This window comes from Mixophyes fleayi, chromosome 10 (genome assembly GCF_038048845.1).
Source record: "Mixophyes fleayi isolate aMixFle1 chromosome 10, aMixFle1.hap1, whole genome shotgun sequence".
Classification (NCBI taxonomy): domain Eukaryota; kingdom Metazoa; phylum Chordata; class Amphibia; order Anura; family Limnodynastidae; genus Mixophyes; species Mixophyes fleayi.
This window is the reverse complement of record NC_134411.1, coordinates 36,767,234-36,790,722: the sequence shown is the minus strand read 5'-3', so window position 1 is coordinate 36,790,722 and position 23,489 is coordinate 36,767,234. Positions and strand designations below refer to the sequence as shown.

At 43.3% G+C, this 23,489-nt stretch overlaps 1 protein-coding gene and 1 long non-coding RNA gene across 4 annotated transcripts in view; one reads left to right on the top strand and one right to left on the bottom strand.

The window, feature by feature from the left end:
• Positions 1-6,210, bottom strand: part of LOC142104005 (uncharacterized) — a 62,500-nt gene extending 56,290 nt beyond the window's left edge. Inside the window, exon 1 of the long non-coding RNA XR_012679485.1 lies at positions 6,147-6,210. This is a non-coding gene — a long non-coding RNA (uncharacterized LOC142104005). The remainder of the gene's footprint in view (positions 1-6,146) is intronic.
• Positions 3,713-23,489, top strand: part of NELL1 (neural EGFL like 1) — a 474,045-nt gene continuing 454,268 nt past the window's right edge. Inside the window, exon 1 of one of the 3 annotated variants that reach the window (XM_075188423.1) lies at positions 3,713-4,007. In XM_075188423.1, the coding sequence (XP_075044524.1) occupies positions 3,959-4,007 (49 nt within the window). In that variant the 5' untranslated portion in view covers positions 3,713-3,958. The remainder of the gene's footprint in view (positions 4,008-23,489) is intronic. The other 2 variants (XM_075188424.1, XM_075188425.1) reach the window with 2 other exon arrangements.

Below are 23,489 nucleotides of genomic sequence, written 5' to 3'. Positions count from 1 at the left end.
TTATTTAGTACCTTCTACAAAATGACAGCTAGAATCTGATTGGTTGCTATAGGCAACATCCCCACTTTTTCAAACACGCAGCTTAGTAAATCTAGCCCTAAGAGTGCTGTGAACACTCAACGCAGTGATCCTCAGTGTAAATCATTGTGGAGAACCATTAACACTAATGTATTTATTCAGGTCTCTCCTCGTTATAAACGTACCTGGTGGTCACCGGCTGATAACGCCAACACTTACCCCACCAACAGCTACAATTGTAATTCCGTAACCTTACGTATCGAGGGTCCCCGGCACCTCTTAGAGTGTAAGCTCAGTTGTTCAGTTTCCTGTCACTGTACATACTTTGTGCCATAATCACCTCAACATACAGGTCTAGCGATAGTGTAGATATGTGGCTTGATAGTGGGGTTGGATACGAATTATCGATCGTTATAAGACGGACACTTACTTTAATGACCGAAGGTGACTTGGGGGACATTAAAGAAAAGCCGACTGACCTGAATAATGACAACTGAACTGTCTGACAGTGTTGTACAAAATCCCGAACACAGGTAATGACGGCACAGCGGTTTTACGTCCTTTAAAATGGCCATATGAATCGTTTTAAAGCGGCAATGGTGGCTGCCGATCCCTAACCCGACGCCCAACTCTAACCTGATCACTAATCCAATCCCTAACCCTAACTCTAAACCTACCACCATATCACTTACCTTGGATGAGTCTGCATTGCCGCTTTAAAAGTGGCATTCGCCCTTTTAAATGACGCCCAAGTCACCTTCGGACATTTTTTGTCATTAAAGTAAGTGTTGGTCTTATAAGGACCGTAAATATGACCACCACGGTGAAAGTGGTAGCAGTAAAAGTGAAAGACACATATATTACCCTATCTGTACGCAATATAATAATATAAGTGTTATATACACATGAAAGAATAGTGTCTGGACAGTGTTATTAATAAATGTGAAAGTCGCATTTACCATATAAATCATGTTTCCCGAATCCAGTCCTCAGGAAGCTCAGACAGTGCAGGTTTCCAGGTCACCAGTGATAATTACACCACCTGTGGATGTTACATTCTATCAGTCAGTAATGAATGCACCTGTGCTCCAGCAAGCAGAGAGGGAAAACCTGCACTGGAGGACTGGATTTGGGAAATACAGATATAATCAAATACAAACAGTTGTTTTCTCCTTGAAGTTCAAATGGGATTTTGTTTTCCTGCCTCAGTTCTAATGGACAAATCGATTAAGTAATATGACTATATGGTAGGGACTTCATATAATATAGCGGCCACACTAATGAATTAAGTACTATCAGTGGGAGGGGTCAGGACCAGAAACCTCCTGATGGGGGTATATACATTTGTGTCCAGTCGTAATGATGTAAACATGCCAGCCCTCAGAATGGGCATTATATATCGAATATTTAACAGGAGCTCTGCATTGTATGGGGATCACCAAACTGGGCTCTGAATTGCACACTCATCATCAGAATGTTCTCTGCATTCTATACTAAACGTCAGCTCGTCATCAGAACTAAACTAGTTCCATTCCACGTTACTTTTTAGAAGACATACAATTGCCATTTGCTCTGGTTTGTGTGTTATAAGTGACTCAAATACAACAACGTAGACGCTGACAGTTACCCATATAAGATTTTAGTAATTTTCTGTATAGTAACAGAGGATTCTGAAGGTGGACGAGGTATCTGGGAATTGTGGTATCTGGCAGTAAACATGTAAACATGGTTTAACGAGGAAGATGTGGAGTTTCTGGCAACCGGTCTTGGGAACATACTTGAATTCTTTTTGGACCGAGGGATGAACTTCACATCACTGCGCAGCCTGACCGGGGCCATGGTACCACGAATTTCTATCGAATCTCATCATCAAAGCCCTGTCCTGCAGGATCTGGCAGGTTGATCAATAACAGTTTGTGGGGCAAAATAATATTCATGCAAAAGCCGCCTGGAAATTCCCTATGAACCTGTGACATCACTGAGGCACAAGGCACAAATCTGATTTGATTGTTTTGCATTCTCTCGACTATTAGTTCAACCCAAGAAATATGTCCCTCCACTATGTATAGGTGATTTCTGACATTAATGGTCTCTTCATAATCCATTGCTTATAAATCCTCACTTTGAATTGTCTTTTGGCCATTTTTATAAACTCGTATCAAATTTCCAACCGTATACGACCCCCTGACTGGAACTAAATGAATTACAACTAGTCAGCATATGCATGTCCAGATTAACATACAAAGGACTGAATTCTACTCATATCTCCCCATCGCTTAATAAACAAAGGAGACAAAACTGCCCCCGCCCCTTATCTGTGCAGACCACGTCTATTTGTTTTACAAATGGAAATCTTGGTGATATGCCATTCAAATGAAAAACTGGCTGTATTAATTTTCATGTACTTGTGGTTCCTTATCATACATTAAAAAGAGACAGGTGGTTTATGCATACTTAATACAAACTATCCAAGTAAGCTTTAAAGATAATATAAAACAACTTGACATATATGAGAGAATATGTATGTAAATACGTACATTGTGCTCTCTCCTCTGCAGCAGGTTGTCATGTTAGGAGGGAGGAGCCTCTGTAACAGAGATGGCAGACAGTGAATGACTGACAGTTTTTTATACTTACTTTGCAGAAATACACGTTTGTCCTAAATATACAGAAAGGATTCCTGGAGGCCTCAATGCAATGAGGAGGTAAAACTTCACTTTGTAACAGAGTTAACGTGAACAATATATTTTACCTTCATCTTTCCTAGCCCCATATTTCAATATTGGCGCTAAGCGGTCTTTTAATTCAGGTTTTGCAAATTAGTGTCTGCAGTGTGGCCCCAGGCTTGGGGACACACTGGTTGGCCCCAACTATCAGAGGTCCCATGTGGCATATTTGACACAGGAGAAATTTTGGAAAGGAGACCTTTTTTCCCCCTTTAAAGGGTTAAACTCTTTACTCTTTCTGTCCTCTGTATGTAAATTAAGAAACATGTGCAGTATTGTATCTAAAACACGATTTATTAGAGAAATGCTAATTCACAGTAACCCATAGCAACTAGGCTGACAATGGCTCTCCTTGTCTAGGTGGCACTAGATTGATTAAAATTAATTGCAGCATGAATGTTGGGGGTTCGTGCACTATGCTAGTCAATAACCTGCCAAGTGTAGCCACACCTTAGCTTCTCCAAAAATATAGCTCCAATGCCCCTGTGACCGTGCATTAAAACATGACCATGTATGCCCTCTTCATTGACACTGTATATAACGTTTTTGCTGGCTAAAAGCAATCCAAAATAAATGCCAAATTGCAGCAGAGGACAGTGTGCGTTACAGACGCTTTGATTTTGGAAGAAAGCTGTTGCACACTAATTAACTCATTATTTGCAAGTTTTGGTAAAAGACACCTGTCATGGTCACAAAACGATTGATTTTGCACGTTTGACGCAATGATTGCAGCAAGTGACGCAGTCACAGGTCCAGTTTTGCAGCCAGAACACCCATGATATCTGTGCATATAGTGCTAATTACCGATATCTGTCCTTCTGCCACAGTCTCTAGATCTATCAGCAAGAGTTTCAGCTGTGAGTCTGAACCAAAACTCCCATCAGGGGGGAACCGGTACCTCCACCACACTAAGCTCTCTCTGCTCAGCCTGACACCTACAGAGACAGCTGTATAGCTGGTTACGTCGGGTGAAGCTATGATGGGGATGCTCTTATATCTGGGTAGGTGCTACAAAGTGGAATGGACTGGGAGTTAGCTCTGTGACTCCCCTGCCTCCACCAGTGGTACGCTCCAACATCTCAGGCTCAGCAGCTTGCAGGGATCAGTCTCACATCAGCCTTGTAGGGAGATCTACAACTTTAATTCTCTAACAAACAGCGTGAGGATTATTTGTTTTGCTTTCCAGTCCGGGGACATTTCTGCACACAATACAAATGGATGGGATTTTTGCTCTCTTGGCGTGTGTGCTCACTGCTGAAGCAGGTAAGACTGGCAGAGGACAGGCATCCTGGGGTGTCAGGGATCTGCTCTGGGTATCGGGGTATGCAGGAGCCTCATACAGATGGCTGTATTTGATCCTTGCATTGTACATGTGGCTATATAGTGATATCATTACTAATTATGGTACAGTCGGGTATTTACCATGGTGCAGCTGGGTGTGCAGGATGGGCGCTTGCATGGTATAGACGAGAGTACATTACTTGCACTGTACAGCTGAGGGTGTTTGCATGATACATCAGTGGGCTTGATGCGTGTGGTCCTCGCAGGGTGTTTGCATTGTTGTTGGGTTGGATGTGCAACCGCTTTTGCAGAGTACATCGCGCTGGCGGGATGTGATAGAAATATTCTGGTACATGATGCTATGTACCTGCCCATTGTCTGTAGGTTGCAGGAAAGCACCTGTGTACACATGTAAGACGCGTTATGGCAAGTGCAGGGTAGGTCCAATGGTGTACACTATACATGGCTCCACAGGGGGTCAGATTTTGCTTCTTGCCCCCACCTGGATTAGTACATGTAAACCTTGGACATCAGTTGCAGAAAAACTTTGCATTGTTAGATTGTCAGCTCTTGTTTCCTTGGCAATGAAAGCTGCCCACACTCTGCCTATATAACGTGGCACAATCTGGCACTCAGGACAACAGCGATACTGAAAGTCTGTACATCCATTGTCACCCAGGTGCCATCAACCTGACTGTGATATCATTTATTTGTCAACTGTCCGTCTTGCTCATCAATGCTGCACATGGGTCTGTAAATGGTTTATGAGGGGACATCTGTGTCCAAATCAGTGTTCTCTGCTTGGTGCCCCCCCCCTTCCCCCCAGCCGGGGGCTACTGAATGCTGCGTTCCTAAGAGGGAGCGCTCTACACCTGCACAATACCTGGGGTCCCAGCACTCTAACAGTCACTTGCATTTTAGAACAGAGGTTTCCTGTCTATTGAAGACCTTGGTGCACAGTGTGACAGGCATCGAGCTTACTCCAGCTGGTGTAATGCGCTTGGTTATTTAGACACCATTATCTTGCTGAGTGACAGCCCCATCACTGACTGCTCCACTCCAGATCTGCTTTGTATGACTTACACCCCTTGCTGTTTCCAAAAGAGGCTTCTGGTTTAGCCTCACTAAAAAAAAACAACCTCCAGTCTCCAATAATAAACTGTTTTAATGATTATTTTCTAAATATCAGCAGTAATGTAGGTTATCGGTTGGTGTCCTTCTTGCGCTATACCTACAGTGCCCTCCACTGTGTGTGTGTTTATATACATATTTCTATCTGCTACAATATGTATCATACAAGCCAGCACTCAAAGAATTAATAGGATGCCCCTTCTCTCTCCCCTCCACGTATACCCACAAAGTGTCAGTATACACTGGTCAGCTTTAGGCTCTGAATTAACCAGAAGACCCTTCAAAGGATTCCTCCACCGCCAGCATTTTCTTGATTAGCAATAGAAAGTCCACAGGAGTATAATTTCCTATAAATATTTTATGTATTTTCAATCTGTTGGGAATCTGCAATACAGGTTGGGCTGTATAAGACTGTGGCATTGAATGCAACCCTGGCTACATAATATCCAATGTCAGTTTTTATCCCTTGATTTAATTATGTGTATCTGGTAAGCATGCCTGGGCAGTTTTATTTATGGGCTTGTTTTAATAGTGGCCACAAAATAGCTTTTCATCAAACAACATTTTAAAGGTTTGAGGAAAGGGTCCAGATGGCGGATTTCAGATGCAAAATAAAACTTGGAGGATGAGAAAGCTCCACTATAACGATTGTCCTAATAAAGGCGGATGAGAAGCCCAGCAGTTTATTTGGATATGATAAAGTCGGTTTACTAGTATAAAAGATAAAAGAGAGAACAGTCTGATGACAAATTATTAATACACTGGAGGGAGAAAAAAAAAGAAGAGAGAATCAACTGTGCAATAACATTTAAAATGGCAATTATTCCAAGAAGCTCTCCCAGTGAAATCATTTCTTAATCTGATTTTGTTGGAGAAGTGAGAATGGCGCTGGGTGTCCAAGTCTCATGAATTTTAATGCTCAAAATAGTATTGTTTCCATTCGCAGGTGCTGACCCTGTAATCAGCAGAGCTAAGTAAGGAGGTACTTACATAAAATTGGATCATCGCGTCTGTGATTTGGAGTTATTCAGATTTGTGGCTGCGACTCCTGACGACGTGCTGGGGATTGGGGGTGGGGGGAGGGTTTAACTCCTTACCTGCCGGGGGAGGGGGGGGGACAGGGTGGTGATTGCTAATGTGCTGTTATTATTTCAGTCTCATTCATTTTAACTGCTGTGATAAATTCAGCTTAACTGGAAGGCAGCACAGTTCCCATTCATGGTTTTCTGATTTTGTTATTTTTGGGGCGTTTTAGTAATTGCAAGCTCTTGAGGACAGATGACCACCGTTACATTTTTAAGAGCTCTTTTGGGGAACATTGATTACTGTACATTAGCTGTGGGTTCCACCCCTTTAAACCTGTGTGTTCAGTCTGTTAACCACATGATGGGACTGATTGACAGCTGAAGCCGCAGATTAACCCATGATTGGCCGCTAATGCTGGTCACTGGTAAAAAGACCATCAATTATATTTTGGACTAAACTACTGTGTATATGGGGGTTTCCTACATTCAGTTCTCAGAGTGCCTTAACATGGCATGTTTTCCATATCTCCTTGTTGAGCACAGGTGTATACAGGTGCGCACATTTAAAAGATCCACAAGTGGTAATTATTTCACTTGTGACCTGGAAAACATGCGCTGTTAGGGGTCCCTGAGGACTGGGTTTAGGAATCCCTGGATCATATGAAGACTTGTTAGGGTGTGTATGACTAGGGTCAAGCATTTTTTGTTGTTGTGATATTCATCTCCTGCTCTAGCATGTATTCACATTAAAGTGAGGACAGAGCTGCATGTGCCATGATGTGAGGAGGGGAATGGAGGCAGCAGGAAGCCACAGACTGAGAGTTATATAGTGGAAGGAGCAGGGTCCCCAGCAGCACAGAGTATATCAGGAGATGAGTGATGTGTTAATGAGGACAGGGCTGCATGTGACAGGGGCAGTGACATGATGTGAGGAGGGGAATGGAGGCAGCAGGAAGCCTCATACTGAGTTACATAGTGGGAGGAGCAGGATCACACACGTGTACTAAGCATGTTGATATTGGTCAATGCTTATGTTGTAGCAATAGCTGAAATGCAAAATACATCTGCACTGATTCCAATGTGGTTTTTTTTCTGTGTGTTCCAGACTTCAGTGACCGATTTCACATCTCCACTCTTAGCCTTGTCACATATAGCTGGTTCTCCCAGATGTACCCGGTTTTTACATCCTGATATAGAAAATTTGCCTCTTGCAAGGGACATTTTGTTATATAGGGGTGAATTTATCTAAGCTTGTAAAAAGTAAAGTGGAGATGTTGCCCATAGCAACAATCAGAATCTAGCTGTCATTTTCTAGAATGTACTAGATCAATGATAGCTAGAATCTGATTGGTTGCTATGGGCAGCTTCTCCACTATTCCTTTTTACAAGCTTTGATAAATCTACCCTATAGCACATTAAGCTTCTTGTGTAAAATATCACATTTTTCTGTACATTAGGTGTACTTTATCATTTTGTTCTGCGTTACTTATAGATCAGTTCACCAGTATGACATCACACCAAGTGGCCTCCGCCCACAACTTTTAGGATTTTGGAACCCGTATAGGGTGCACGTGTTAGGGAGTGTCGCTTTCCTAATGGGAGTGTTTCCAGCACTTTGGAAGTGCTTGTTCGCCCGCCAGTCCCCTCACCTCTCATAAAACACCCCTTCAATGCTGCGAGCACCTGCTGTGGGTACAGACAGAATTTCAGCAGCATCCGTTAGTGCAGTGGCGCACGCAGGGGGGGGGGGGGTTTCTGAGTCTCCAGAAACCCCCCTGCACTAACTAAATGGCCACTATAGCGGCATTGTCTTATACAGCAGCCGCGGTGCTGTCAAAGAAGCGTCCGCGGCGGTGCTGGTGTATACAGCACCGCCGCTTCTTTGACAGCACCGTGGCTGCTGTATAGGACAGCGCTGCCTAAATGGAGCTGCTGCGCATGCGCAGTAGCTCTCGCGCGGGTTGGGTTTTTTTGGGGAACCCCCCCCGACTGACAATTCTCCGTGTGCCCCTGTAGTGGGACATATCTCTAACGGTAATAGGGACAAAAGTCTGCAGGTCCCTCAAGTCGGGACTGTCCAGCCTAAATCTGAACAGATGGGAGGCATGAACTGGGTAGTACTATAGTAATCATACATTGGGAGAGTCTGCAAATATCCCCCCTGCCTTCTGGTCAAAATGCAGCGCTTTTGTCATCGCTAAACTGATGCAATTCGCAACAAATTGAGGCCTAGAGATCCGTTGTACCACCCACTTTGCCAGGAACTGGGCAAGACCAGGGTAGGGGGGGCCTGCTCCTCCATGAATTTTGGAGAGATACCTAGAATTCGGGAATCTCCTGGACGTTGCAGGAGAGAGGGCAAGTATGATGCATAGGACCTAATGGTCCCAAATATCACTTGGTCAATCCGTTGCTCGGGGGGAGGGCTGTCAAATCAGCATGGGGGGGGGGGCAAGACTTGACTCAGCAGCCTATATTAAAGGAAAAAAAAAATTGCATTTGGCTCAGCCCAAGGTAGCCCAGTATTGGACCGGCCCGGGGGGCAAATGCCCCCTGCCCCCCAGCTCATCCGGCCCCTGCCTTTGCTACATCTCTGTCTGGGGCTCCAGGATACGATTCTACATCTGTGCCCCCCCTTGTCCTCTTCTAGTTCCGTACAGGAAGGTGGAGGGTGTAGAACGCAGATTACAGATAAATATTTGATTCTCGATGACCTGTTATCTGCAGTATTTGTAATAAGAACTACTGTCTGCTACCAGCAAGGATGAATGACATCAGTAACATATAAATGTATTATATTTCAATATTCTACAATGTCCCGTGTCATTACACGCACCTATAAAAAAGCTTTGACTCCATTTACTAAGAATAATGAAGTTGATTGTTATATTCTAAAACCATGGTTATATTTCAGATATTTTAAAGATACATTATACCAAGAAAAATCTTGTAAAAGACACTTATAGGACCCAACGCTGTTGATAATCGCACTTAAATCAGGATAATTTGCCGTCTATAACGGATTTATAATTGAAGATGACTTTTGTTACTGTTTTCGGAGTCTGCCAGTAAGAGGAGGCCGCTCTTGGGGTAAGTAGGAGCCCACATCACCCCTCTGCTCCAGTGGAATAAAATCCAGCTGAAACAGAATTTCAGGAAAGGATATAATTGACCCCTATGGATCACAGGCCCGGCCGTGGCGATGCTGGGTGAGTGCTCGACGGAGCGTAGACGCTGCTTGCAGTATTCACTCTGGGCTGCACACACAGGCCATGTGAGAAGCCCAGCAATCATCTCAGGATCACTGGTCTCTTTTAGAATTAGCTGCGTTCTGCTCTTGCTTATCCCCAAAATATTAGGCTCATAACTCTCTGCTAGGCTCCAGACCATTCTCTGTTTATTGCGGCTATAAGAATATCTTCCATATGTGCTAAGTAATGAAAATATATGTATTTAAACAGTAATGTTAAAACAAAAAAATGTTTTACTCTAAAAAAAATAAAAATAAAATAATTTTTTTTTTCTTGCCTTTGTCCTTATATTAGCTTCCTGACATGTTATCATTGGTGGTAACCACTTTCACGTATAGGGCGAGGCGATAACGAGCCCTAATGTTGGCGAAATTAACCACTTATTTATTTTTTGTCCCACCGAAGGACTCCTCTCCCTTTCTTACATAGACCCCTGTGTCCTTATTAATTCCTTTCCGATGCTCCATAGGGTGAGGAGCTGCGAACATGTCAGTTTATTAATAGTAGATAATAAGTCTGGCAGACAATGTGTGAACCTCTCATGTAGAAGTAAAGTACAGAGTAATATTTAATTATGCATAATGATCTTCCACGTCCTGTGGAAATGCCACTTTCAGCCACGTTCATCGTTAGATTTTTTTTGCTTTTGTCTTCGCACATTTATTAAAAGTTTTGCCAGCAATTATCCGGAGTTTGGGATTCACCGTACGATCTGCCAGAATGATTGTGAGATGGTGGATTTGAAAATGACAGGTGAGGTGGACCCCAACCTCCGTTAAAATGGGCGTTGATAGTTAAAGATGCAGGAAGGGGACTTCTTCAGAAAAACATGGGGTGCAGCTAATCCCAGCCGGATAAAGCAGATGGAGAAGCTTTTCGGCAGATGCAGAAGGTCGGGGGCCCTAGTTTTTTTGCGTCACTATAGCAACGCCCCCACTATATAATGCCTAAATTCCCCGCATTGAATAGCGGGAGCGGGACTTAATGATGTGATTAAGCCTCACCCCGATATTCAATTCCATGAATTTCTGCATTATTTTAGGATCCGGGAGGGTTGCCTACTCTTCCGGGAGTGCGGAAGGGCTCCCCGAAATTCGGGAGCCTCCCAGAAATTCCGGGAGAGTAGGCAAGTATGCTTCTTTGTAATGCAACTTTATATTGTTGCTGTGTTTCACGTTGTGTATGTGGTGGGGTTGTTTTTTGTTTGCAGTATCCTCTCTCGCCCATCCCTCTGACAGAAATAGGGGAAGTAAGCCAAATATATTGATAACTAAGTAATTTCGAAGCACCCGACAAGTTCTTTGATTTGCAGCCTAAATTAATAGTATGTAGCGCGTTTATGGCCAAATTGTATGTATATTTATAAGCTTGCACATTTTGTTTGCTGAGAACCCCTCCCCCCCCCCCCCCCATTCTGTAGAATGGACCACTCACTAATTCACTTTAGTGGCAGCCATTTTGTGGGAGGTGCTACTATTCATGAGAGTTTAGCCTGTCCGTTCACTAGGAGCCAGTAGCTCATGAACATAGATCAGGCAGTGTGTCAGTGATGCCAGCCTCCCTACATTTAGAATCCCAAAAGCAGGACAAAATAAGCCCTCGCCCCCGTTTCACCCCAAACTCCACCTACAAACGGGCACATTTGGATGGAACCCCACCCACTTTGCAGTCTACGCCTTGGGATGTCCCTCCAAATTCGGGCTCATGAAGGGGTATGGTGATGTCACTGGTTGCTAGCAAAGTAGTAGGCTGGGTACTGGTACAGTCCCACAAAATTGCTGCCTGCGCTGTGGGTCTAGCGGCAGGTCCACGTTTTGTAGAACACATCCCCTATTTTGCCTGATATCCCCCAGGTTATGAGCTGTCAGTGATCCCAGGAAGCTGTTCCTGTCGGCCTCTGGTGTATATCAAGGCTTAGATCTTACAAGGCGGAGGTATGATCCTGGCACGAGCTCGTCTGTTTATGAATCAAACCGCAGAACCATCTCCTTGTGTTTACTGACGACATAAGATGGGTAAAAATATGAAAATCTATTCATAAATAGGATATATTCTTCCCTTTCATTACTTGAATCCCATCCAGTCAAAAGAAACTGCGCCGACGCGCGACACGGGTGACAGAATCTCCTCAAAACACAAAGGCCCCTTGATGTCTCTCTCTCTTCCTCCATTCCTATATTTCATTTCGTAATCTGCTGTCTCCTAGTTACAGAGAGACAAAATAACTTCCATCTCCAAACACCATCAAACAAACCGCTTCCCATCCGCTTCGCCTGCGCCTCGCTCGTCTCCCTATCCTTGCGCGCCGGATAAGGGAAAAAAATAAAATCAAAACACAACACTGAATATAAATTGAGTATTTAGGTCACCGAGGCATTTTCCAAGGAATCCCCAAGAGGGGACTTTAAAGCCGGGGATGTTTGATCACAGGTGGTGGAGAGTGTCTTGGATATTAAAGGGAAAACCTCTATTCATAAATTATGAATTAAATACCATCTTGTTAAACGTCCGCATTACTCCCCAGGAAAACTGCAGGGAAAGCTGCGAGCTTGGCTGATGCTGCGTGCAAACACGCGTGTGGTGAGCGTGTAGAATAGGTCCAGTGATCCAGATAACGGACTAATTGGGAGGCTCGTTCTGGATTTGGCTCTGCACAGTCATTGTCAAATTATCCATGTTTGTCTCTCAAAGTCCCCGATCTCTCAAGTCACATCTGTCGCTAGTGCTCTGGTCTTGAATTATCAACCACCATAGGCTGGATTTGATATGTTTTTTTTGCATGTCTTATTATACACGTGTGTGTGTGTGTGTGTGTGTGTGTGTGTCATGCACACAGAAACTGGTGACAGTACTGGGGACTTTGCGGTGACTACCAGGCTCTCTTCCTGGCCTATGTTGCAGCTGATGAAACATGAACTAACAGTTGCGTATAAATGTGACATAAATAGCTGGTATTGCATCTGTCCTACACAAACACTTACTCATCTCATTTGGTTATCAATGCCGCCTTGTTCCTTTTAGTAAGAGAACCCTTTGCACATGTCACCATACAGACGTGCATCCTCTCTATGCAGCCAGAACCTTCATGAACCGTTTATTGTGACTAATGGAACGTTAAGACCCTGAATCACTTTCTGTTTTTGTTATGATTTTCCTCCTGTTTAGCATTGTGGTTCTGTGTATTTATCACTAGCCGAGGGCCATGTTTCTGTGGAGGGTCAGTTGGTGACTATGGTTCTCTTATACAGGGCTTATGAAGAGATTTTAGTCACAATATTCTAAGTTAACCCTCTGTTGAGTATATACAGAAATCTGTCCAGAATGTTGTGTCCTACATCACACTGGAGTGTGAAAGCAAGACAATGAAACAAGCCCTGTGTGGCGCCCTTGGCCGCCTTGGGGAGCAGCCCCCCCCCCCCTGTGTGGCGCCCTTGGCCGCCTTGGGGAGCGGCTCCCCCTGTGTGGCGCCCTTGGCTGCCTTGGAGAGGCCCCCCCCCCCCCTCCCGTGTGGCGCCCTTGGCCGCCGTGGGGTAGCGCCCCCCCCCCCCCCTGTATCTGTATTCATGAATTTTGTCATTACCCAAGGGAAATAAAGGGACCTTATGCTAATAAATTGAAGGCACCCCATCCTCGCCCACAACCGCTCTGTGAGTAGGGTAATGGCATATGGATGCTTTATACAGACATGTTCATTAGCCAAGGCTACTGTGTGCTTAAATGCGGTTTCCTAGCGCATAGCAGGGAGCATAAGATCCAAGCGCCTGACATGCAAACACGGATTTGTTCTGTGAACGCTGTTGGCTGCACTCACGTGTCAGGAAATTAGTACTTTTGCTGCCTGCTATGTGCAGGACAACAGAACGTAAAAGCTCTGTGTTCCCCAGGCTAAGATATATATTCGTGTACAACCCTCGTATGTTGTTAGTATGTCCTTAGGGACCGGAATCTCGCCAGGCCCTTCATGTCTCTTGGCTCCGTAGCAACTGCCCAAGCCCCCTTAGGCTTTGGATAATGTCTGGGTGTAGAATTTGTAATACAAACCTTTTATCACTGTGAAAGATACTCGGATTGTAACAGGGATTTAAACCATTGGTCCCATCGTCCACGTTTCCCGCAGAGCTCGTCGTCACCTGATCGTCAATTTGTTCTTTATGTATAAAATAGATAAAAATATTCCAATGGTAATTGTGTCCATTTGTAATAACTTTATGGAAAATGGAAATTTTATGCTGTCAGTCCTGTCTCCCCACCCCAAGCAGAAACAGAGAGAAATAAGAAAATTAGAGAAATGCATTAAATGAGCAGCTGCCAGAGGTATCTTGGAGTAGACCTGTCATGTAGCTCTGGAACATCTACCACTAATGGTACAACCCGGGTAATAGCCTGATTCCAGTGTACAGTTCTGTGATTGCGCTAACCAGGTCTGCGGTCTGCATGGCAGTCATGCCCACTCTCCTAGAATGTCCGGGATTCCCGGTAAAGTCAACGATTCACCGGTTGGCAAAATTAATGGGTGGGGAGAAGGGCAATCTCAGCGATTCTGCTGCTTCATTGCCCGCCTATCACTACTTGAGGTAACGCGTAATAACGCAGCCGCGTTGACGCATATTGCATGATCGAGATCCGCCCACTAAAGAGTGATAGCGCAATTTGCGCCATTGGGCATCTGTGGGATGGGGCAAATCACCTGACTTTGTCGTCTGCATTTCCCTCAGGAGAGATCTACAAAGATGGCAGACGTCCTGTGTGGCCTATCCGCTGCTCACGCTCCATCTATTTTTGGAACATAAATTGTTCTGTGCTGGAGCCTTCGGGGCCTGTACAACATGGCAGTCCCTCGTGACGTGCAGCCTGTAGATTATCTTCCTGCGGGGGGCGGGGGGGGGGGGAGGGGGACAATGTAGGACAATGTAGGACAGAGCTGGGGACATATTTCACAAGTTTGCTCGAGCCCTTATAATAAAACTACGCTGCATTCTAAGAACAGACCTCCTGAGCGACCAGCCATCCTCTGCCCAAGGCGGATAAACGAACACGTGCATCCTCTCGTTCTGTGGCATATATATATATATAATATTTATTTCACAGACTGGCTTCCAATGAGAAAGTAAAAAAATAAATAAACCACATTGTCGGATTCTTCTCCAGACAGGTTTAATGTGCTGGTTTTAAATGGAACATAATGTGAGATCCTATCTAAGATTTCCTTGCCCTTTAGCGATCGAGAGAGGAATACAGCTGGCTTAAATTTGCAAAGACACTTTTCAGCCGAGCGGGGAAGCTGGCCTTCAGCTCCAGACATGTTTCTAGTTTTACATGAAGGTAAACAGAATATTTTTTTTCAGGCGGTCGTCCTTTTAAATGGCGCCGAGACTGAAAGGTAATTTGTAGACCGTAATGAAATCCTGTAGCTTCAGTGGCGTACAGATTGCTCGCCAGGAGCTAGTTCAAGTGTACCAGTCACTTATAGGAAGCTGGAGGCAGCCATTTATATAGAGCTGAACCAACACTCAGCTTATCAGTCCGCTAAGGACTAATGACATCACTAATCATGCCTCACACTCAGGGCCCGATAAGTGTTCTGGCCGTCCTAGGCTAATACGGCTGCAGCGACCCCCCCCCCCCCACCAAGTATATAGGTGTATAGGAACATTCCTGAATACGAATGTTCAGGAGTATTCTCCAGCATTCAAATTTAGACAGATTGTGCTGTTGTCTCTTACTTGTTCTTGCTCTTCTCTCTTGGAGCTTTGTTATCCTCTCGCTGGCTTCTGGAAAGTCGGGGTCCTGTTTTGAAAATGCAAAAATGTATTATAATGCAAAATGTTAACAAACCATGAATGATTAGGCCCTTTCGTTAAAACAAAACACTCCATTATGGCAGCTAAAAGTACCCCATTGTACAGGCATATATAAGCAATATCTGAATATTTGTGGTCAATCAAATACAAACCTCTACCAGCCCCATCTCACTAATATTTAGTATTCTAGTGATTGCTGAGACCACAGAGAGCATCCATGTAACCGCCACACAATCATGAGATTATGCTCCCAAAGCTAATATTTTTTAAATACCCCCTGCAGCCATTTTCACTACCCCCCCCCCTGCAACCATTTTCACTACACCCCTGCAGCCATTGCTCCACCTGCAGCCATTGCTCCACCTGCAGCCATTGTCATTACCTCCCACACTGCACCCATTCCCCTCGTAACCATTTTCCTTACCCCCCCTGCAGCAATTTTCCTTACCTCCACCCTGCAGCTATTCCCCCCCCCTCCCCCCTAGCCACATATATAAGCCCCCCCTCCTCTGCCCTCAACCTCTCACCCTCCCTATAGATTTGCATGGCAGTCCCCCCCCCCCCCCCTCTCACTTACCTAGTTGTGCTGTCCAGCGTCGCACCTCAGATCAGCAGGAGAGGAAGTGAAGACCTGTCTGCTGCACAGTATTGTGGGTGCCCATACAGCAACATGCAGCCTAGCGGTTGGCTGCCTGTTGCTGACCACTGACCACCAATGACTTTGATAGTTTTTTTTTTTTTTTTTAAAAGGTGAAATACGGGCAGCGCCGCGCCCCCCTGGGACTCAGCGCCCCAGGCTGCAGCCTGATGAGCTTAGTGGTTGATCAGGCTCTGCTCACACTTCAGTGATGTTCCTAGTGAATTGATAATAAATATTGGTATAATCATAACCTCATCAATGGTTTCACTAATTGTGGAAGGACAGGAAGCTACAGCTGTGATCTGCTTCAGAGCACTTCTGCCTGTCGGCACCAATAGATCCAGTGTAACCTGGATCAAACTGTGCTGGCATTTCAGCTGCTGTTAAATCCAGGATACAATGAATCTGCCAAAGCTGATTATAGGGGGGACCTGAGACAGTCTTGCCTGGCTAAAAAAAAATATAAAAAAATATAAAGTTAAGTGAAATGGTTAAAAATTAAAATCTTCTCTTCTGTTTCTAGGTCACAATACTATCTCCTAACATATATAAAGTGCATATATTGTGATACTCCTATACTTGTGAGGAGTAGTAGCCAAATATATTTTGGGGGGTCATTTTCTGGGGTTGCACAGTTAGCAAAATATTGCATGTTTTTGCCCAAATATTGCTCTTGGGTGTATATATATATATATATATATCTCTCTCTATCCATCGTCTGGTCACAAAGGTATAAATTACTCCGGTCAGGAAGGGGTTAAGGTCGTTGCAGACACAAAGGAAAAGTGAATCCTGCATTCTTGAGGATGTAAAGTTCCTCTCTCCATTAAATTATGTGTTTGCTGTCTGTTTTTGTTAATCATTCAGGGGGAGCTGGGAGCTGTGTTTTCCCAACAATGTACAATAGCACGAAGACGCTCGAGGAATATGTAATTATAGTTTAGCAGTTATATACTCCAGGTAAAGTACTTAACAGCAATTCTTCAGTTGGATAATTATTCCCTTTCTAAGAAAACCCATGTTTTTTTCCCACTCTCAATGTACACCACCTTCACAGCTCTCATAGATCCCGAGAAATCTGATTTAATAAAATTCTCTAGGTTTATTGCCAATTCTTTCTTGTTAATCAATAGGTCTTATACTCTCTTAAAAGATGTAAAGACTGTTTTTTTTTTTTTGGTTTTTTTTTTTTGGTAGAGTAGAGCAAAAGTTATTTCTGTGTTGTCATAAATTATATTTTTTCTTTCTCACTTGTCCACTAGATGGCAGTGTCCTATTCGTGACTTAGGGGACCTAATTACCATGATAAATCTGATTTTTTATATAAGCAGTGTTAGGGGGTTACAGCGGACAATAGCCACCATTGATTGATAGGGAGAAGTGCCATCTTTTCCGCAGATAGGGATTTTCTCTGTTTAGTAAATGAAGCTCTGAAAAAACGTTCAAAGTTACCTTCACAGCTTTGGATCCAGTACCCGTATTCTCCTTCTTACCCAAAATCTGCTGTTTACCACTTTCATTGTCAACACGTCTGCAGAATTTCCCAAGAGCCGCAGCTCTCTTTAGTAACTCTCTCTGCCTTTTTTAAGACCTCCAGTGTCTTCATTTTAGGAAGGTCCCAGAGGGTTCTTTCCTAATATTGCTCTAGGTGCTGACTTTGAGAACTGTTCGCAAATAACTGAAAACCAGATAAAATAAATGACCCCATATATTCTTATGACAAAAGAAGTAACCTAACTACGTACCAAATTAGATGTTTTATTGGTTACAATTTCTGTTTGTCTTATAGGTTGTGACTGTAGAGTATCGTCTAATTCAATGTCTTTGTTGAGTCTTGTGCTGTCCTTGGTTAATCCTAGTCCTCTGTTCTCTCTCTCGCCCGCTTAGATCTGCTGCAGGTCAGGTGGTGAAGTGGGTGAGCTGTGGTGATGAGTGAGATAAAGGCAAAAGAGAGAGATCAGCCTTTTACACTCCAATGCTTTCAGCCTAAACTGACAGAGGTGACTGGTTCGGCTCCCCTGGTGTATCCGTGAGATCAGTCAATGTCTCATAGTTACCATATCCGTACTACCCACTGCAGTAGACACGAGTGGAGTTGTGGCGGAATTATATTTTGGGGTAGAACAGCCTGTTCCCAAAAGATGCAACGTTCCGGTGATACAATCTTAAATGATGGTTTCGCTTCCCCACTGTCTTTGTAAATCCCACATTTTGCAAATTTATAGAGTTGGGATGAGCGATGTCAAATCACTTTGCTCTATGATAGGTGGAATTCCTGGGAGGACAAAAATGATTGGAGAAATGCTAATGGGCAATTGTTACCAGAGAAAGGGCCAAAGTTCCCCGCGCTCATGCGGCCAAGATTACGCAGAACAGTTTTGTAAATTTTGCTAATCTCTGCTCAATAGCGTTGAGCTAGACGTGGCGGCTTATGTAAACAGTTGGGGACCCATTCTATGAACCATCATCCGTTCATTTGCCTTTTGATAAAACCTTTGGTTGATGAGATTACTTAATGTAAGAGACTATTCCATATTACCTCCCTCACTTATAGGGGCACATTTATCAATGTTCGGCAAAAGTGAGAAATAGTTATCAATCCTTATCGCATGGATAAGGATTGAACTATTTCTCAAATTTATGAACAACAGATAACAGAAACAGCAGTTCCGAAAAACTGCTTCTTTCTGTGATTAAAAAACCACATACCCCCCTCTTCGGAAGCGTTGTCTCCGGGTCTTCTCCTCCTTCTTTTCATTCTTCAATTGCACATGTGCAGTTCCAAGAACTGGACGTGCGCACAAAGATCCCCTCTCTGTCTCTGCAACTATCGTTGCAGAGAGAGAGCTGTGAGTGACAGGGAGGGATCATGTGATCCCTCCACACATGCGCTGTCCAGCTCTGCTCTTTGAAACAGAGCTGACAGCATTGGATTTCTTCAATTCTGATAATGTACACCAGCTTCAGCTTCAGCTGGCGTACATTAACATGACAAGTTCCCGAAAAAAATGTTTTTTCGGAACTTGTTAGATTTGAGCTGGGATCAGTCACCATACTGTAGAATGGTGACTGCTCCCAAAAATGAAGAGGAGTGCAAAGCAGCAGATATCCACGATATCTGCTGCGATGCACCTTTCATAAATATCCGGAGGACACCCAGGGAGCTTAATTTCATGGTAAGTGCACTACCGTGCTTTCATAAATATGCCCCATAGTCCCTGTCCACTTTCAATTTATTGCTGTTTTTCTTAGAGCGATCTTACAATGACCCTCCGTTAAATTAGGGGCTGGGCATATACTGGTTGACCTGTTCCTACGGCGGCTAAAATAGGTCCTATGGACCTGCACCAATAGCAACTTGAACAGCTTGCAAATATTGCAAGAATATTATCCTGTAAGGATAATGGTGATTGAGAATATTATATTGGGTATTATAATGTGTTTGGCTCTCTTGCTCCACAAATATTGCCCCCAACTTCTTAACTTGGTACAATCTGCACTTCATTATTTTATTTTTACAGTTTTTTTATTACTGATCTTTACGTTTCATCCTTGGCAGAATTTGCAGATTATGGCTTTCGCCTCCCTGCGGTAAGAGCCTTGTTACACGAGAAGATATTTACATTATCAGAGCTGTTTTATAACCTCCAGCATTATCCCACAGAAGCGGGTAGGGAAGGATTATGTCAGCCCCCTAGGAATCCTGGATGGAGATATGCAAATCTAACCCATCAGGAAATTCTGTTCCAACAACCAATTTACAAATGCTTATTGATATCATCTAAAGAGCGTGTTCTACTTGAAAGCCATGAATGAGACTTGTATGATGCGATTATATAGAAGAAGCTCATGTAGTCATTGCAAAGCCCCTAACGTCTGCAGTGTAATATCTCTAATAATATGTATAATAATAAGAATACGGATGCTGGTTTGGAGCTTGCTTTTATATGATGATTGCCAGTGTTTTAATTTAGTTACTTATCTTATAACAGCTACTTACGTGGCCCAAGGCTTCCGGGTTGTTTAGTTCTGATGGGTTCTTTGTCCGTTAAGAGTAGAGATGGTCACTGACCCCCGTGTTTTGGTTTTGGATTCGGTTTTGGATCTGGATTACCGTCGTGTTTTGGTTTTGGTTTTGGTTTTGCAAAACCGCCATTGCGTGTTTTGGTTTTGGTTTTGGTTTTGTTTGGTTTTGTTTTGCAATTTGTTATAAAAATTACATTTATTGGTGCTAAAATAACATAATTTAGGTATTATTTTGTAGCTACATTATTATTAACCTCAGTAACACTAATTTGCAGTCATTTTTTATTCAATTTTGAACACCTCCTATGTCACAATATGATTTTCATACACTTGAAAAGAAAAATTGCTGCAGTTCTTGCCAGTGATAACAAAAAGGCCATTGTCATGCCTGGGCATAAGACCAAAAATCCACCTCTTAAGTGTGGAATTATTTTTACACGAATCCTGGCAAGAGTTGTCTATCCATTTGTAACATTTTGAAAGCCACACTCAGTAGAGGTAGGGACCTTAACCATCTGGGATCCTCATCCATGTTTCGTCATTTTTCAGCGAGTTATTGGCAAACTGTTGGGAAAATCAGAAACTTTGGTTAAAAAAAAATTAACAACAAGCATTCCAGCATAATCTACCTCCCTTCTCTCATCTACATCCCAGCACCTGCAATCTTCCCCCCCAACAATTGGCAAGTAAACAATCCTCTGCAAGAGGAAGCAAGAATGAAACCTGTCACCCAGTCGCAAAGCGGATCACAGACGCCCTGGGTACTATGCTAGCGTTAGATCTGTGTCCAATGTCCACTATTAATACAGTTGGTTTAAGACATTTAATTGAGGTGTTATGTCCCTGTTAGCAAATGTCATCACTATACCATTTTACTAGAAAAGCTTATTCTCTCCTGTACCGGAAAGTTCCTAAAAATGTCATTATTGGGTGACAAAATGGTATTCTACCCACTGTACACTTAACCACAGATATGTGTACAAGCGGAACTGGGCAAACAAAAGATTATATGACTGTGAAAGCCCACTGGGTTGGTCTTTCGCCTTCCCCAGCATGGACAGCAGCAGCATGTACCCAGGTGCATCACATTTTTGAGAAGTAGGCTACTCTGTGTATCAGCAGCTTCACTAAGAGGCATACAGCTGACAAACTGTTCCAAAAACTAAGGGATGTCATTGAAAGATGGCTAATCCTGCTTGGAGTCTCCTGAGGATATGTCATTTCTGATTACGACCCCAATATTGGTCCAGCATTACAGCGGGGCTGAATTCCATCACATTTCCTGTTTTGCACACACTATCAACTTGGTGTTACAGAACTTTTGAAAAATGACATGCAGGAGATGCTGTTTGTGTCCATAAACATTTAGGGTCAATTTGTGGTTTCTGCAACAGCATGTAGGAGAATACAGCAGCTGCAAGAAGACTAGCATTTGAGGGGAATATACTTTAGTCCAGCGAAGTAGTTACCTGTGAAGAAAGTGCAGACACAGTTAGCTTGAGTCAAGTGATTGCCTTAATAATAGATTTTGAAAAGGTGCTACATAAAATTATAGTGTGCAATAAAACAAAGTAAATGTGCTAACTATATTTTAATTGTAGATGAAATACTTAATTTTCTTTGCAAGGATCCCAGACTTATCAACATCTTGTTGGGACGTCTTCTCCTTCAGTTTCTCTGGCAACTGCTTGTAATAAAAGAAATTGCTTTCCCAAGACACCCAGTGGTGATTCAGATGAGTCCGCTAAACATTTTGATATTTGCTGTGCTGTAAAAGAATTGCCCAAAAACCGTGACAGCTCTGCCCTAAAATCAACTAGTCATTCCCTTTGGAAGGCCATTATCAGCAATTACATCATACTACACAGACTTCTATGATATTGGGATATTGGGATGAATTAGTATTGTTGGAGGAAGATTATCACTAAACCCTGCCACCTCTCCAGTTTCGCAATGAGCTATGGTACAATAAAATGTAACTGCAGATTTAGACCAAGACTGTCAGCCCTATTATTTCTATTTCAGCAATTACAATTAGCAATGGAGCAATGGAGCTCTTCTCTTTGGGTGTTACCTATATAACGCAGCACAATTTGCCTGCAAATTCGACAGACAAGCCTGCTTGTCTTCCTCTCCATCAATGACTCTTAGCAATTGAGCACTCGTCTTTGGGTGTATATTACACCCAAACATTATTAGTGAAAATTATGAAAAATACAGTTTAATCCCTGATAGGCCCTCCACCATCCTTTGCATGTTAATAGTAGGATTGGTTGGAATTATGGTCAAGGTCACACATTTTTTTGACAAATCCTTCAAACCAGCCCAGATGTCAAACTGTTGTGGTCTGCCCCCTGCGTCATCCCTGCTTGTGTTTGTAAAGTGCATATTGGTGCCAGAACCTCACATGCCAGAACTGCTCCCACTGGTGCCACACTGCTGCAGGACTTACACAATCAACCGCATCCTCATCGTCGGATACCCAAATCTCCCCCACATCCTCTTCTAAAGACAAAGTGTCATCCTCACTTGGTGTATCACCGGCTACACTCGGGCTGTTCAGGCACACATCAGCAGAACTGCTGAAAGGGCCCTTCTTTATGGGTAGACTAACAGAATGGTCACGATTAGACATCCCACTGTTGGATGGACTCTCCACAGGGATTGTTGTCATTTGTGAATCAGAGCAAATATTCTCCTGTAATGCCTCACTGTTATCTTGCAGCTCGGCTTTGACGCGTAACAGTAGTTGTGCACCAATTGTAGGGTGGGTAACTTTTTGGGATCTGCCACTAATAGCCAAAGGTGAAGGCCTCATTCTCTCTTTGCCACTGCGTGTGTAGAATGGCATGCTTGCAATTTTTTTTTTATCGTCACTTAACTTTTGCTCAGTTACACTTCTTTTTCGCTTCAATACAGTAAAATTTTTTTGGGTTTTTGTTTTTTGCACTAATTTGAAAACACTCTGTTGTTTGACATCGCCTTGGCCAGATGACGTACTGGGAACACTAACATCAGGACTGGTGACAGAACCTGGTTGCTCATTTAGATCATATGTGGACTGCTTTGAATCCATTCTGAGCGCAAACCACTGGGGAGTGCTAAAAATTATTTAGTAGATTCTGCTGACAGTTATGACTTTTGACAGCCAGAAATATTAATGCACAATTAGGGAGGACACCCCAAAAACACTGAGGTGTGCTACAAATTATTGAGTAGATACTGCTGACAGATATGACTTTTGACAGCCAGAAATATTAATGCACAATTAGGGAGGACACCCCAAAAACACTGAGGAGTGCTACAAATTATTGAGTAGATACTGCTGACAGATATGACTTTTGACAGCCAGAAATATTAATGCACAATTAGGGAGGACACCCCAAAAACACTGAGGTGTGCTACAAATTATTGAGTAGATACTGCTGACAGATATGACTTTTGACAGCCAGAAATATTAATGCACAATTAGGGAGGACACCCCAAAAACACTGAGGAGTGCTACAAATTATTGAGTAGATACTGCTGACAGATATGACTTTTGACAGCCAGAAATATTAATGCACAATTAGGGAGGACACCCCAAAAAC